At 37.3% G+C, this 15,631-nt stretch overlaps 1 protein-coding gene across 1 annotated transcript; it reads right to left on the reverse strand.

Moving 5' to 3' along the window:
- Positions 1-1,915: 1,915 nt before the first annotated feature.
- Positions 1,916-13,859, reverse strand: LOC139979198 (uncharacterized). The gene is made up of 10 exons (XM_071989952.1): positions 13,841-13,859; positions 13,229-13,345; positions 10,291-10,431; positions 9,397-9,483; positions 7,604-7,735; positions 6,626-6,764; positions 5,771-5,874; positions 5,295-5,415; positions 3,900-3,990; positions 1,916-2,954 (listed from the first exon to the last, which is right to left on the reverse strand). Exons 2-10 carry the CDS (start codon positions 13,271-13,273, stop codon positions 2,840-2,842), a joined length of 975 nt encoding a protein of 324 aa, XP_071846053.1. The 5' UTR covers positions 13,274-13,345; positions 13,841-13,859; the 3' UTR covers positions 1,916-2,839.
- Positions 13,860-15,631: the final 1,772 nt, after the last annotated feature.

Below are 15,631 nucleotides of genomic sequence, written 5' to 3' on the forward strand. Positions count from 1 at the left end.
TTGATAATAAACTCATCATATCTGCCAGATCATGAATCTCTCAGGTAAAAACTTAACCACTGACTAGGCCTTTGCGAAAGAACACTGTTAAAGAGTGATTTTAGGGACAATTTTAGTTGTACAGTCCATGAAAACTTTGGAAAACTTCAAGGCAGGGGTATAATAGTGTCACATATTCAGTCAATGTAGGGGTATAATAGTGTCACACAAGGGCGGCGGAAGCACTTTTAATCTGGGGGGGCACCGACATCAAAGGGCACTTTGCAGAAATTCGATTGGACTGATGCAGCCTTATATTTAGTACCCTTTATAACTCTTATTGTATTATCTTATGTGTGTATACACATCACTCCATTAACGCCCCCCCCCCCCCCTCAAGGAAAATATGCATACTAGCACTGCAATACCCAATGTGCAAATTGGGAAACCAGGAACAAGTTTTCTTTTGAGACAAAATGAGGTGAAATCATGCTAGTTGCTAATGTAGGAATCTTCCGAATTAGAGTATATTTCTTGTTAATATCTTAACAAATTTTTCCATTCGAAATAGCTCTGAGTTTGACCCACAGAAATTCATTAAAAGTCAGGGGGGTAGCCAGGATTTGCAAAGTTGTATGCACAACTATCTGAGCGGAGCGCCACCATCGATTGGCGGGGAGCGTACTAGAAAATTTTTGGTTTTACAAACCCCTCAGATGGCCGGAAACAGCCCTTCCCGAGTGTTCATTCTGGTTCCCTGGCCTCTTGGTAACTTAAGACACCTCAATTTTTTATGTAGAAAAAGGGCACATTTTTAACCTGGGGAAAAGTGGGGGGCACGTGCCCCCTGTGCCCCCCGGTTCAGCCACCCTTGGTGTCACATGTCCAGTCAATGCAGGGGTATAAAAGTGTCACATGTCCAGTCGATGCAGGAGTATAATAATGTCCAGTCCAGGCTGGGGTATAGCACTGTCACATGTCCAGGCAGGTGTATGATAGTGTCACATGTCTAGTCCAGGGTATAATAGTGTCACATGTCCAGGCAGGGGTATAACAGAGTCCAGGCAGGGGTATAATAGTGTCACATGTCCAGTCCAGGCAGGGGTACAATAAGAATATTTTGTTTTTGTATATATATTATCTGGGATGAGAACGTCGCCACTGGTCAGTATTGTAGTGTAAGTTCCTAAGTTTGGTAACAAACGCTTGTAGGTACATGCCGACTACATTATTATGTTAATAAGAAAGTTTTGGTTTAGTAAAAGGGTGGGGGCCTGGGAACCTATGTATCCTCTGTGAGTGTTAACTCACATCCTCTGTAAGAGGGAAGTCTTGAGTATTAACCAGGTTTAAAGGAGAGTCCTGCCTGTAAGTTGGCCTCATATTTTGTATGTAAATTATATGTTGGTATTTATGTAAAGTAAACTATTAGTGGTCTTTAAATTAAATGATGTTATTGAAGTGATAGGTTGAAAATTGTGCAATGTCTTGTTGTGCATATTACACTAAGACATGCGATGTAAGCTAGGCAGGAAGTAGTTACAGTATACTTGTAGATTGGAGATTTAGGTAAAAGTGTAAGGAAAAGTATTTTCATGAAATGTAACTTGACCAACAAGCTAAAAGTGTATAAACTTTTGGGTGATAACTATTTCAAGAGGTTAAGCATAATATCGATATTGTGTTACGGATTCCAACCACATCGTGAGGACATTGTATAGTTTATTTCGAGCATGATAGGTTATCATTCATTTAATTATTGCAGGGTTTTTACTGGTAGGCGTTTCCTAGCCATGTTATACACCCTCGTTGAGAGAAAGGGCGCTGCGCTCCGATGCGACGGATTGTGTAGTTTGGACTGTGAAGCCCTTTTGCCATTATTCCCAAACTGCATATATTGTAAATACCAAATAAGAGAGAAAAGCAAACTCGTGGAGACCTTTTTCATGAATTTATATTTTGACGCCTTGTGACATGGTATAGACATACGACCAGTACTGACAGCAGCTTTAAAATATCAAACTTAGCTTTGTGTCTTAAGTCACCTGTTATATAGGTTAGAAACTATTTACCTGCTGATGGTCACTGCAAGTACTCTTTGTTGATACTCAAACTGTTGGTTAACTAACGGGCACTTGCCCATATCACGCTGGAGGGTGGTGCAGGAGATATCCACTTGATGCTGGAACTTTTGGTTAACTAACGGCACTTCCCAATATATAGCTGGAGGGTGGTGCAGGAGATATCCAGTCGATGCTGGAACTTTTGGTTAACTAACGGCACTTCCCAATATATAGCTGGAGGGTGGTGCAGGAGATATCCAGTCGATGCTGGAACTGTTGTTTAACTAACAGCAGTTGCCCATAAATCGCTGGAAGGTGGTGCAGGAGATATCCAGTTGATGCTGGAACCGTTGGTTAACTAACGGCACTTGCCCATATATTGCTGGAGAGTGGCAGGAGATACCCAGTTGATGCTGGAACTGTTGGTTAACTAACAGCAGTTGCCCATAAATCGCTGGAGGGTGGTGCAGGAGATATCCAGTTGATGCTGGAACTTTTGGTTAACTAACGGCACTTGTCCATATCTCGCTGGAGGGTGGTGCAGGAGATATCCACATGATGCTGGAACTTTTGGTTAACTAACGGCACTTCCCAATATAAAAGCTAGAGGGTGGTGCAGGAGATATCCAGTCCATGCTGGAACTTTTGGTTAACTAACGGCACTTCCCAATATATAGCTGGAGGGTGGTGCAGGAGATATCCAGTCGATGCTGGAACTGTTGGTTAACTAAGGGCACTTGCCCATTAATCGCTGGAGGGTGGTGCAGGAGATATCCAGTCATTGCTGGAACTGTTGGTTAACTAATGGCACTTGCCCATTTATCGCTGGAGGGTGGTGCAGGAGATATCCAGTTGAGTGGTATTCTAGTAGCATCTTGTTGATCCTCACTAATAAATGCATCCCATTGTCTCCTGTACCAGAGAGGTTATGAGAAACGAGTGTAAGTTTGTCAGATCCTGCACAGTGTAGACTATGTCATGCAACTAGTGCATAGTAAATCCCATAATTGGTTACATATACACCCATATTCTCTTCCAAAGATTCTGGCCCCAGCCCTCTTCTCATAAATTTCTGCATTAACAACTGAACAAAACACCTCTTTCTTAGGTACTTTCCAATGAATTGTTCCAAGTTCCAAGTTCATTCAGATGGTCATTACAACTAATCCTTTATCATACTTTGTAATTCGCTCACTATTTTAACATGCGTGTAAGGTCATGTAACCAGAAAAGTAGTCAATTAAATGGCAATTCTCCTCATCTGAAACTCTTGTTCAGCTGCATTGTACATTCAATTAGAAACACAAACAAAACGATACCAATCACGACAGCATAAACTATCTTTCTTAGGACTGTGTTGGAAACAATCACAACAAAGTACATATTTTCTGCACACTTGACTTTCTAAAATGGAAAGGTCAAGACATCTACTTTACACACATCTGTTTGACTATAATTTGAAAATGAAATTGTTTGTTTCAGAAGCAGGGCTGGATTTTGCACTCCTCCATCTTCCCTGATAGGGTCATAAAACTGGGCAAACTATCACTGCACCTTACTATGGTTGTGTGAAAGTCTCCAAAAGAAACTTAATTTAGACAATTATAACAGTATCGCTTTGATTATATTAATATTTACAGAATGCATAAAGCGTCTGTTAATGCCCTAACTGTGTATATTACCAAAGCCTCTTAGATGTCTGCTGTGTGCAATTGGAGACTTTCATGTCTTTGATAGGTACTGTAATGTCGATTCTACAATGTATTTTGTATGAGAAAGGCCATTCTATCCTATAACTCAATGCAATTGTATAGATACTTTCAAAATTATTAATAATCTTGAAATCAGTTTTCTCACCTGACATCTATAAAACACTGAAGGTTTTCGTTTGCCTGGTTGTAAAACCTAGATATTGGGTTCCATTCACTTGCATTCTCTGCCAAAGTTCCTAAAAAAGTTCAGACAAAAGTGTACAAACATAATAGAAACACTTTCACAATATTCACCATCATGAATGAATCTTTGTCAAGGGTAAACTTGGATCGTAAATGAATGACTAATTGCAGGGAATGATTTATTCATGAAAGATGGTCAAAGGTCAATACAAGTCTGAAGATGTAATGCAGCCATTTACATAGGAATCATAGTAGTTAAAAGCAGACAAACTTCAGCGCCTTCAACACTGCTTACAGAAATTTGAACATTAACTTATTCCCTGAATTGGTCAATCTCAATTCTTGACCCACATGTCAAACCACTCATCATATAGTCCATTCCAAAGTCTGTATTTACTGTTCAGGAATTTACGATTTAGTAGTTGAATTTTATGCAATTGTCAAATTTAAGTCTATACTTTTCAAATGTACTCATTCATGTATTAATTTATGCAATGAAGATGCATAAACGTATAGAGATGAGTAGCTAACACACAGCATTGGCAGATCCAGATATTCAGTTCTTACGTGAATCTCACTACAATTACTGTTGAACATTGATTTTAATAGTACTCCTGTTTCTGTGACGATAAACAGTTGAAGAATTGTTTTGCACACATTTGTAAGAAAAGTAAGCTCTTACATTAGTAACAATAGGGAATATTTATTAAGAAAAAGACTCAATTAAATGAAGAGATATCATTAAACTTTTCCAGTATGTCAATATTCTTCACTGGACTCTGTGCTTTAGTTTGGTTGTCTCTTTGCCACATTCTCACTAGAAAGGTCTTCAGTATTCCCCACAAAGTCAAGTAATGGGCACTCATGTTCAAACTCCAGTTACAAGCATTTTACTGCTACCCTCAGACCATCGTTAATCTCTTAGACATTTATCTAATTGAGCCTTCCTCTATCTCTGAGAGTAAGTTGCAGAGTACTTTTGAAATCTGTTAGCATGTAAAGTTGGGGCAATTCTGGTGACCTTTAAATGATGTTTTGACAGTGTTGATGTCATACCAGGCTGCTTGGCTGAACAATCATTACTACCTATAAATTATGTTGCTTTATTTGTTGGACGCACAAAAACTGTCAGTTACCTAAAAACATTTAACCTTGGGCTAATATGAACTGTATAATAGTATGATATATTATTATTTATAATTGTAACATTAATATGATCCAACTCCATTACTTTTTTTTTGTCTTACCCTCTGTTTGGTCAGCACCCAAGCAAGATTGAACTGATCAGATAATTGAATCTTGCTATGTCTAATCCTACACTATGTTGAGATGGAAGAAAGAAATGGAATACTCTTACCCTCTCCAAACAACATCTCCTTCTGTAGCTTCAACCTAGCTTCTTCTGCAATTGCCTTCTTCCGTAACGTACGCTCATCCTCTTTAGCTACCATTTCTGTCCTCTCACCTTCGAGCATCACCTGAAAGAATGTTGATGTAACATAGAGCTCATGAAATGTAATAGCAACTGTTGGAATACAGGGAAATATCTCTTGTTTTTAAGCATCACACTCTTTTCCTAAAAAACAACATAGAAATTGGATGAATATAACCAGCACCATGAAATCGAAAAAAATGACTAAAAACCGATAGGAGCCTACCACTGATCGATAGGTGTAAACCCAAGAGCTTCAAAGTTAGTAAATTTGCACTGGGGTTATATTCAATGCTGAATTAATGTCATTCAAGCAACCAGTTGCTCTGTTTACTTCAAAATTGTCATTTAAACCAACTCTTTGCAGTTTTGCTTTAAGAAATTTACTAATCCAAAATTACCTGCATTGTTTTCTCTTCCTCTCTGTACATGGTGGATCGCTGTCGGACAAACTCTTCCAGCTTGGTCATGGCACTCTCAAAGTTCTCTCCATCTTGATGCGATGCTTTGGTGAGAACAGACACAAAGAAACAAACATTTCAACATGATAACTCTAACAGTAAAGCTTGGATGACTTCATACTTGATATGTACAGTAGGTCCATATTAGTGCAAGAACCGTTCTAAAAACTAGAATTATATGATGGACGAAACTTAGAATCCCATGTGTAGGGAATGATACTGTACGTTAATTGTTCTCATATGTTAAATGTGGCAAAACATCACAAAGCCTTGTGGCTCTCTGGTTAACAATTACATTCTTTTACTGGCTACATTAATGCTAGTTTTAATGTTACTGATATGCCAAGTAACCACTGGGATAGTCTTTCTTCCACTGGGCTAGGAGAGTGGGGGGGGGGAGAGAAAGAATGGATAAAAATGGAAAGGTATCCATATATACTGTATGAAACTTTATAAAGTTATACATTCATTACTCAATAGGCCAAAATATGGCAAATTTTCTTTGATCTGTAAGTGAAATTTCAGAGGCCAAACAATTTCAGATTAGCCCATATTATATGATGTCACCATTAAAAGCCAAACTGGGGACTCACGGTCATGAAAATCCATCAAAATGCATCACTGTTACAATTACATCCTTAATAAATCAGTACCTGACAACAGCCAGACAAAAAACACGAAAACCACACAAAATAAATACATAAAAACAATTTTCAAAACTTAAGTAGTAGGACTGTTCACACTAGACATCCAACTTTTCAGTTTTTATGCTAAGGTTTTTAAACCTTTACTTACAAGAGTTAGACATGGTACCTTGGCGTATAAGACGGAGCTTTCTGAGAGCTCGATACAGGTTTTGTTGCTGAGTCATATCTCGTTTCTTCTGTCTGACTTCAGAGAGTGTACTGTCAATCTCCTTCTGTAATTCTGCATCCTTCAAGTTTAAACAGAGCAAAATATTCCAATTTCATATGAATTTAATGTTAAGGTTTTCATTTCCTGTTCAATAAACTGTTAATAATAAGCAGGTTGGTATGGATTGTTACTGTACCTTCAAGTAGTCCCAGTGCCTCTCGGAACACCCTATTGAACACTATCATTACAAGGCTTATCATCTCAACACAAAATGATGCACCTTTCTTACTTATAGTGGGTTACTTTCTGAACACTTCTACCAGCTCTTATGCATCCACCATTGCTGAAATTGTGTTTCATAAAAAAGAATGTCCAGTAGCAAATACTCCTAGGATGTCCCACATTGGGCTCTCAGTTTTACGAACACGCATCCCCTCTTAATGTTCATCAAAAATTATTTATTTAATCCTTCAAAAGAATTTGTTAGTTTGCCAGAGATCCAATAATATGAGTTGTGACATCTTGATTCTCTTACCCATCCAAGAAATAAGCCTTACAAGGTCCATGCTAATATGATAATAAAACCTCAAAAGAAGCCATGTCATTGATGTACATTTATTTTAGCTCCTGAAATTGAAGCATTTATACTGAATGGGAGGGTAAAGAAGATGAAAAATAAGAAGATAATTGCTTAATTCACTGGTACACCCAGATGATACATTATCAGCACTGATGTCTCCTCTTTTGATGATGCACCCTTCCTGCATTCACATGACTGTCCCACCCCACCCCCCACTGCCCCCAATCTCATTGGTACCCTGCAGTATCTGGTATACTGCCACTCTTCTGTGTATTCTACCTTCCTAAATCTACCACTGAACGTATGGATGGGAGCTGTGAAACTCCGCAAGAACTTACTGTTTTCTTCTTTTCCTTTTCCTTCATCTCTGTTGCTATCACTTTATCCAACTCTTTCTGCATCTTTGATCTCTCATCTTTGGCTAACCTCTCCTCTTGATGTTTTCTGTGCACTTGCTTTCTTTTTCTCAACTATGTAAAATGAAACAGATATAATGTTGTTGTTGTTTTTGCACTAACACAACCGACCTATGTTTGAACAAGTGCTGAAACCTATGCAGCTGAATGTGCCTGTTAAAGCCTAAACAAAAAGACACTCAGTTCCCTAGAATTTCAAACAGCTGATTACTTTTGGCTGCTTCAAAATGATAAGACATCCATTGACTAAAACACTTGCCCATTGTCTAGTTTGCATGTGGTACATTGCTTATGTTTTAAGGAAATATATAAGTTCTCTGGACTCAAAATTGACAATTCGCTGAAATGTTGTACATTTTCTGTAATAGTAGGTGAAATCCACAGCCTGTAGCATGTTAAAACTGCAAATATAAGATCGTGCAGTTTCATGAGTGTATCTTGCAGCAACAGCAGAGAGAGAATGGCATCATTGTGACAAGTGAGAAAATGTCTTTGTTTTTCTTTCTGGCCCTGCGACCTTTGACTTATCAGCAATTATTGTTTGTGTAACTAACAGACTAACTTAAAGGAGACATAAACAGTAGCTTTTTTTGTTTTCATTCTTACGTTTTGACAGATGGTCTTTCCAGTAATAGCAATAGAAAAGCATCATAAAAGTCCCTTCTTTGAGATGAATAAACTATTTGAATGTGGTTCATGTGTCGCGCCATGTACCGTGACGAAACCAAGCCACTTGTCGTATTGCAGGAAAAAATAGTTGCCAATCCCTAAAATAATTAGAATTGTACTTTTAACAATAGTAATGAATAAAATATCGATCAAAAAATATCTTTTGTCTTTATTGATCTGCAAAAAAATGCTTAAAACGTGTGTAAAATTTATTATTGTAACGAGTATCAGTGGAAATTTAAAATATTGGGACCTTTTCAACAATTTGAATTTACTGTGTTTAGATTGCTTTCACCCCATACTCAGTCCTAGTGATAGCATTACTTACATCCATCATTGCACTCCAAAAGTTAAATCATTTACTGTCGAGCAAATATCTTGAAAAAAGAAAATGGAAGCCTTTGGATTGGAATAGTATCTTTTCGAACCAGAATATTCAGAGGAAGAACTGAGATATCGAGAGGAGGAGTTGTGCAAAGAATCACAGTCCGCGACTGTTGGTGATGTTGGCTCGAATTCCGTTCTGATACGAGTACCAGTTCCGTTAGCCACTGCGAAGAATGGTGTCTGTGTGCGCTCTGTTCGCCATTGGAAAGCGAGAAGGAGATATTGTTCAGCCACCTCAGTGAAAGTTCGCTCTTTACCGGACAATCTGGAATAATGAAATATCTTTTTCCTTTTCCTGCTTCCTCTCCCCTCTTCTGTTACACAACCAAAGGCTTGGCATTCAGGCATTTTAACCAGCGCAATTAAGCTAAGCGAGATGCTCGAACATAGTGTGAATAGACTGTAACTCGTATGCAAAGCTTCATTGTTTTGAAGTTACAAAGTGGCTCGCCTACGTCACTTTTGAAGCGCCCTCAATTCTTAAAATAACAAAATGGGTGTGGTTCAAATCGGTAAAAAAAATAATTGGGAAATTTGCATAAAATTCAGGGTAACTTTAGTTTGCTTACTTATGTCACAAATGGAATTAGAAAATTATCCCCTACCGCATGTACACTGCAAAAACCCAGAGTTAATTTCTCCTTTAATGTCTGACTTACCCTCATTTTTCTCTGCTTGTCAAGTCTCTTGGATATGTCATTCAGGTAGTCAGTTGTGAATTTCCCTAAGATTTCTGTCAATCGAGCCTGCAAAAATAAATATGGGCAAATGTAGTTACTTCAATTGAAAGACTGACGAGGAACACATTTTACAGCTACTGTACTGCAGATACAAACAAGTGTAAATTCAGGACACCAGATATTTCTGATGCTCGTTACTGGTATTTGATTGAAAGCATAGAGCAGCTATTAAAAAGATGAGAAGATGTTACAAACATTAAAGTACTTTTAATAGATCTCTACCTGTCATTGCTACTAATCTCATAATTGCAGTCCAAATAAAATCTCATTGAAATGAAAAAAAAATAAAGAAATGATCAATAAATATGGTGAGGCAGCATATTTTGGACAGCTCCTATGGTGACCTAATCATTTATACAATTCTGCAAAGATAAGATACAGTTGACCTCTTCCACACTAATATAATTCGTAGTGCTATATATATGTATGTCAGCACAGTGGTTTGATTTAAATGGAAGTCTTATAATCTATTTACCCTGTGTACATTGCAACTTACACTACTTCAAGTGTATACATGCTTTATAGCAGACAATGGCTCTCTGATTTACAATAGACAATTATTGAGAGTCTGTCGATGGATAGAAACCATAATGCCCACTAAAAATTCATGCTACATGAATGAACACACATACATGTGAGTTTTCTATCAAGTTTAAAATAACCAATATAAGCTCAAGGTGAATTCAAGAAGAGCGGTGGACTTAATTGGTCTTAACACTTCAGTGCTTGGTGTTGTTAACATTTGTTTAGTTCATGTGACTACTGTACTGTGCTCTAGATATATCAGACAGCATTAGATATCAATAAACAGACCTTTGTACGTTGGATTTTCCAATGTTCATTCTGCCATTCCACTTCACTACTTCCAAGTTTCTGTTGGAGAACATCCCTCTCACTGCTTAGTTGCTTGAGAAGAAAGTGGATCTGCCTTAAAAGTTTCTTAGCAATTGGAATCTGGGGAATTAAAAAGCATGAAACAGTTTTTTTGTTTTTGTCAACAGAAGAAATAAATAAAAACATCAAACATCTTCCACAATTATGAGTCAGAACACAAAATTATCAAGCAGGGAAAGCCTTGCAAAGGTAAACAATGATTGATGTATTATCTTAGATAATTAACATATTTCTGATATTTCTCTAGTTACGAGTAGCTTTTCATTGTGAGTTTTTCCAAATTGTGAACAGGTAATGAATGGATCTTGATGCTCTGAGGAAATTAATAAGTGTGGTTATCATATTTTATTTGAAGAAAGATAGTAGTCTGGTCAAGGGTTTAAGTGAAGGAGTACTCTCTCCCCTCTCTGGGAAGTTTTCTTTATTTCATTGGGAGTGGCCATAGGGCCAAAATCCAATGCAAGAAAATTGTAATGCATTTTAAAATTGAAAATTTGTTATTAACATCAATTTGCATTTCTGTGCTCAAATTGGGGAAGCTAAATTACCAATAAGAACACTTTTGTCTGTATATTTACTGAAAATCAGTTGAAACTTCTTGAACAAATCTATCTAAACTTTTAAATCCACCAGAATGCTGAAGTATGACAGAAACAGAGACCTTGTCCATGGAAATTAATCCAAACATATATGGTTACCATAGCATTAAATGAACTTTCAATGTGATACTAGTAACGTTTGCAATCTTCTTTTTTACTATGTACATATTCCAGCTATTCTTGCATTTTTTTGTCACACCTGTTTTGTCATCTGTACAATTAGTTGTAGAAATTTCTTTTCCTTTTATCATTATTTGCTATGGTGCTGTTTCCCTCCTATTTGAGCTAAAATATATTCTTAATCTTAAGCCATTTCTAGAACTACCTTACAGTATCTCTACACTCAGTGGCAAATTGGGCAATTCCTAAGGAACACTGGACTACAGTATACTAGCATTATTTTTACTTTTTAGCACAGTGGGTGAAGTATTGCACATTTACCATTTGAAACCTGACTTTCATTAATTTTAATGAATAATTATGTCACTTACGTAACTTCTATAATGTGATTCATAAATTGTTAATATTGTTTCTACACATTTCGACCAAAAAAAATGACAAAAATCTGGCTATATTCTGAAAGTACAGTATGCTTGTCAATAATGGCACCCTTTCAATTTTCATATTTATGGCACACACTCTGCTATTAATGAGTGGAAGTCTTATTCTAATAAACAATAGTACAATGTAAAGATCAAACATGGAATACTTTTCATTCTTCAAATTGGGCACACAAAGACAAAATTTGAGTCAATGCAAGAACCTGATAATAGTTAAAAGGCCTACATAATGATTATTTGGACTTATCTTTACAAAATAACACCATCTTTTTTACTTCAGTTTGGTGTAAAAACTATTGTGGGGCTTACCAGCATAATTTGGGTTACTTTACATGGTCAATTTTTGAAATTTGAAGAGGGTATCTGACAATGCTAGATACTTTTGCTTCTAATCTACTGTAGGCCTAACAAAGTTAAAAGGATTGTCTGGTGGCCCAAAGAAGTTAGCTTAAAAAATAGTAAATAATTTTCCAAACATGTTGTCAAAGTATGAGAACGCTAATGTTGCGTTTGACAGAGAAACGATTTTTTAATCGTTATGGATAGACATTTCAAATATGATTTGAACAGTACAATACGTGACGTCAGCTCTGCCATAGCAGATTGCGTCATAACCCACCCTCCGCACAGTACCTATACGGTAATCACAACAAAAACAGCGTTTGTATACAGATAAATTTCTTCCTTAATTTCCGGTGAAATTTCTTTAAAATTAGATATGTTTTCAAAAACTCCTTAAGCAGCCATGTACTTGATCGGTGGTTCCGTGGTCTTTGTGTAACACAAGGTAAATTTTAACAGCAGACTCCGAGTTGTTCAGGCTATACATCGCGCTATCCAGCTCCAACGCGAAAAATGTTCGCATGTAGGCTGTACTCAAACGTTGACAATCGGACAGTTCTGCGAAGCCTAAGCTTCTCATTGCTACATTCTGCTCTGACAACGATTCGATCAATTTCTTCAATAATTTCCGGTGAAATTTCTTATAAATTAGATATGATTTAAAAAAACTCCTTAAGCCGCAATATATGTAGTAGATCGGTGGTTTCGTGGTCTTTGTGAAACACAAGATAAGTTTTAACAGCAGGCTCTTCGTTGTTTACACATCGCGGTATCCAGCTTCAGCGCGAAGAATGTTCGCGTGTATAGGCTACCCTAACGTTTACAATCGGACAGTTCTGTGATGACATCGATTCGGCGCCAAGTTTCATCTTTCGGTTTAACGAATACTTTACAAGTTTCCTTTTACTGTTAATTTGATCCGTGAATTTTATTTCAGCGATTTCGAAGAAGAGTTAATGAACTGTGGTTTGAGTGTGAGTGTACTATGTGTAACGCTATACAAGTACACCAACTGAGCATCGTAGTATATACGTTCGCGAGTATGTACGTTATATATATGAGGCAATCCAATGTGCTTACACATGAGTTTGTTTGCTGCGGAATTGGGAGTGCTAACTTCAAGTCGCCTGTTTTGCCTATCTGCAACCACTACGTCAATCACCATATTGAAGCGTTCGAACAAACGGTACTTTTGGTGAGAAACTGGTGAATTTGAAAACCAGATTTCGACAAGAATGAAACGTCGAATGGGGACAATTTTTACATGGTTAGAAAGAGAAAAATAATAACTACAAAGACAATGTATCAAAATCTTCCACCAGACAATTCCTTTAAGATAACTACAGTATGTATCACCTGTGTATCTTTGGGCATACTCCTGCTTGATTTGTCCTGTCGCATGGGTAGACGTGGCTGGGAAGCTGGATAATTTGCAGTGAAAGAATTCAAAGGTCCAACTGCATTGTGACCAACCTGCATTGCAATGTATTGAGAATCCATCACTAAAAAATGTGAAATCTGTTTGTGTTTACTAGGCCCAGTCTACTTGTATTTTGATTTGGTTTTGATATATCAGATGTGGAAAAGAACCACAGCGATAACGAAGTCCAGGCGTTGTTACTGATCGCGTGAAGCACTGCTAGTTCTTATGAAATGTTTGGTCTTACTGTTACTACTGTAGTACATACAGTATGCTATTCTCAGGCAGTAAGTGAAACCTAGCATAACGATGTAGATCTAGCCTACAGTACTAGCAGTACAGTTTACGTTAGCAATGCAGAGAAAACAATAACGTTGATTACCAGCCCTAGGCTATAGTACAGGCCCAGTTATGCGACTTATCATTAATTCCAAATATGACTAAAGAGACCAAGTAAAACAAGGCTATACTGGTAGACATATTAATGAATCATGCTCTTGTTGGGATTTCACAAGATAATCCTAGCGACAAACTTAGTAGCATCGCACCAAAAATAAGTTGTAACGGTCCACAAGTGCTAGTCAAAGTTAGCACTGCCGTTATGCAGTTTATATCTCCAGTACTATGGGCGGCCATTTGGGCAAAAAAATACAAGGATGAAAAACAGACAAGAACAAAGATGAAAAGGAACAATAATAAGAATGTAGTGCACTACAGATAGACTGAAAGGATATAGAGATGAAACATTCTAACCAAGGAAAGAACAAATAAACAGACCAAAATGAAGAAAATATCATAATCATTTAGCTAATAATAAGAAAAAGATGCACCAAAAGGAAACTGACTAAACAACCAAACTAAACCACACCAAGCCATTGATAAACGACACGACTGTGCGAACTAAATGATTGTAAAGTTTTCCCATAAATCAAAACGAACGTTGGGCGACAATCAAAACGAAAATTGGGACCGAATCAAAATGAACATTGGGACATAATCAAAACGAACAGCTGTTGTTTGTGAACTCTTCTATCTGTTTTATGCTTAAGTTGGGAGGGTTAAAAAGGACTTTCCTTTCTTGCAGCCTGCCAAGAATCAAGAATAAAAACGAACAGCAGGTTAAATCAAAACAAACAGAGGGCGATACACTGAGCACCCCTCTTAGATAATTTTTGGAATGCCCTCAACACACCGCAATGGCGTAGCTCAAACCGGATCTTGCTGCATAGAAATTTTGTGTCTTAGCTTCATATCATCAGGCCCATATGTACTTGGTCACAGTGACTAGGCCTGTCTATGATAATCAGTATGACAGTGTCCCTTGTTTGCCTCTGCACCTTTAAAAAATTCCCTTGTGGGCACAATGACAACGACAACGATGACCTTGTGAAGCACAGTGCAGCGTGGTTGGACAAAAGTATCGTGCGTACAAGATGTCGTAACTACATTTCGTTATATAACACAATCAAGGAAAACCAAAACAGCGGCATCTGTCCTTTTAGTTCATATGCATTCATTCGTTTCGCGTGAACATTCATTTTGATTTCGAGCAAATGTCCTTTTGATTATATTACATCTTGGTTCTTAAGGTGGGGAGTGATCTTTTTGTTCTGACAAGTGGATCAATTTTGACTTCCCGGTGCTCCTTGTTTATCCTTCAGTCGCATGTGTTTGATGTTTTGCTACATGATTGTCTTTTTAATTTCTCTTTTTAAGTGTGCCTTTCACAATTTTTACATTAGTATCACACATCTTGGTTTCATTATGCATATTTCTTCTTTTACAATATTCCTTGTTTCATCGTTGTATTTTTCCCCAAATGGCCGTCCATACAGTACTTCAATTTGATCGAGGCCTTCGCATAGTTTCTACGTTAGGTAGCTACTACTTAAGATGTAGATATCCTGTGGTGACTCGGTTTGAACGTGGTGCTTTTCGACTGGCACCAGAGTTTGTAAATACCAATAAATATTCTCTTGGACAAACTAAAAAATCGTCTCTGATAGATTTTGACCGCATCAACAGTAGTTTGTGGATGATTTCATTCAATTCTGACAGAAGCTTTACACAATTAATGATACATCTTTTTTTCAGCAGTGGATACTGAACTGTAACAGTCATGGCTTCGTGGTATTACTACCTATTTAAGCTGCATATTTAAGAGGGCACATACTTTTCCCTTCTTCTTTTGGCTTTGTTTATTTTGCTTTGTAATTTTATGCAAAAGCCACATTGTAAGTCAGGGACACAAAGCGTTATTATACTTTGTATGAAATTACTTATGTAGCAAACTCTGGTATGGCATGCTATTTAAATGAAAGACAAAGGTCAATAAACTG

Source organism: Apostichopus japonicus, chromosome 13 (genome assembly GCF_037975245.1).
Source record: "Apostichopus japonicus isolate 1M-3 chromosome 13, ASM3797524v1, whole genome shotgun sequence".
NCBI classification, from domain to species: domain Eukaryota; kingdom Metazoa; phylum Echinodermata; class Holothuroidea; order Aspidochirotida; family Stichopodidae; genus Apostichopus; species Apostichopus japonicus.

Coding starts and splice junctions, on each gene's coding strand:
- LOC139979198 (XM_071989952.1), bottom strand. CDS start 13,273: ATGCGACAGGACAAATCAAGCAGGAGTATGCCCAAAGATACACAG. Junction 10,432..13,228: donor GTATGCCCAAAGATACACAG/GTGATACATACT, acceptor TTAATTCCCCAG/ATTCCAATTGCTAAGAAACT. Junction 3,991..5,294: donor GGAGATGTTGTTTGGAGAGG/GTAAGAGTATTC, acceptor GAACTTTTTTAG/GAACTTTGGCAGAGAATGCA.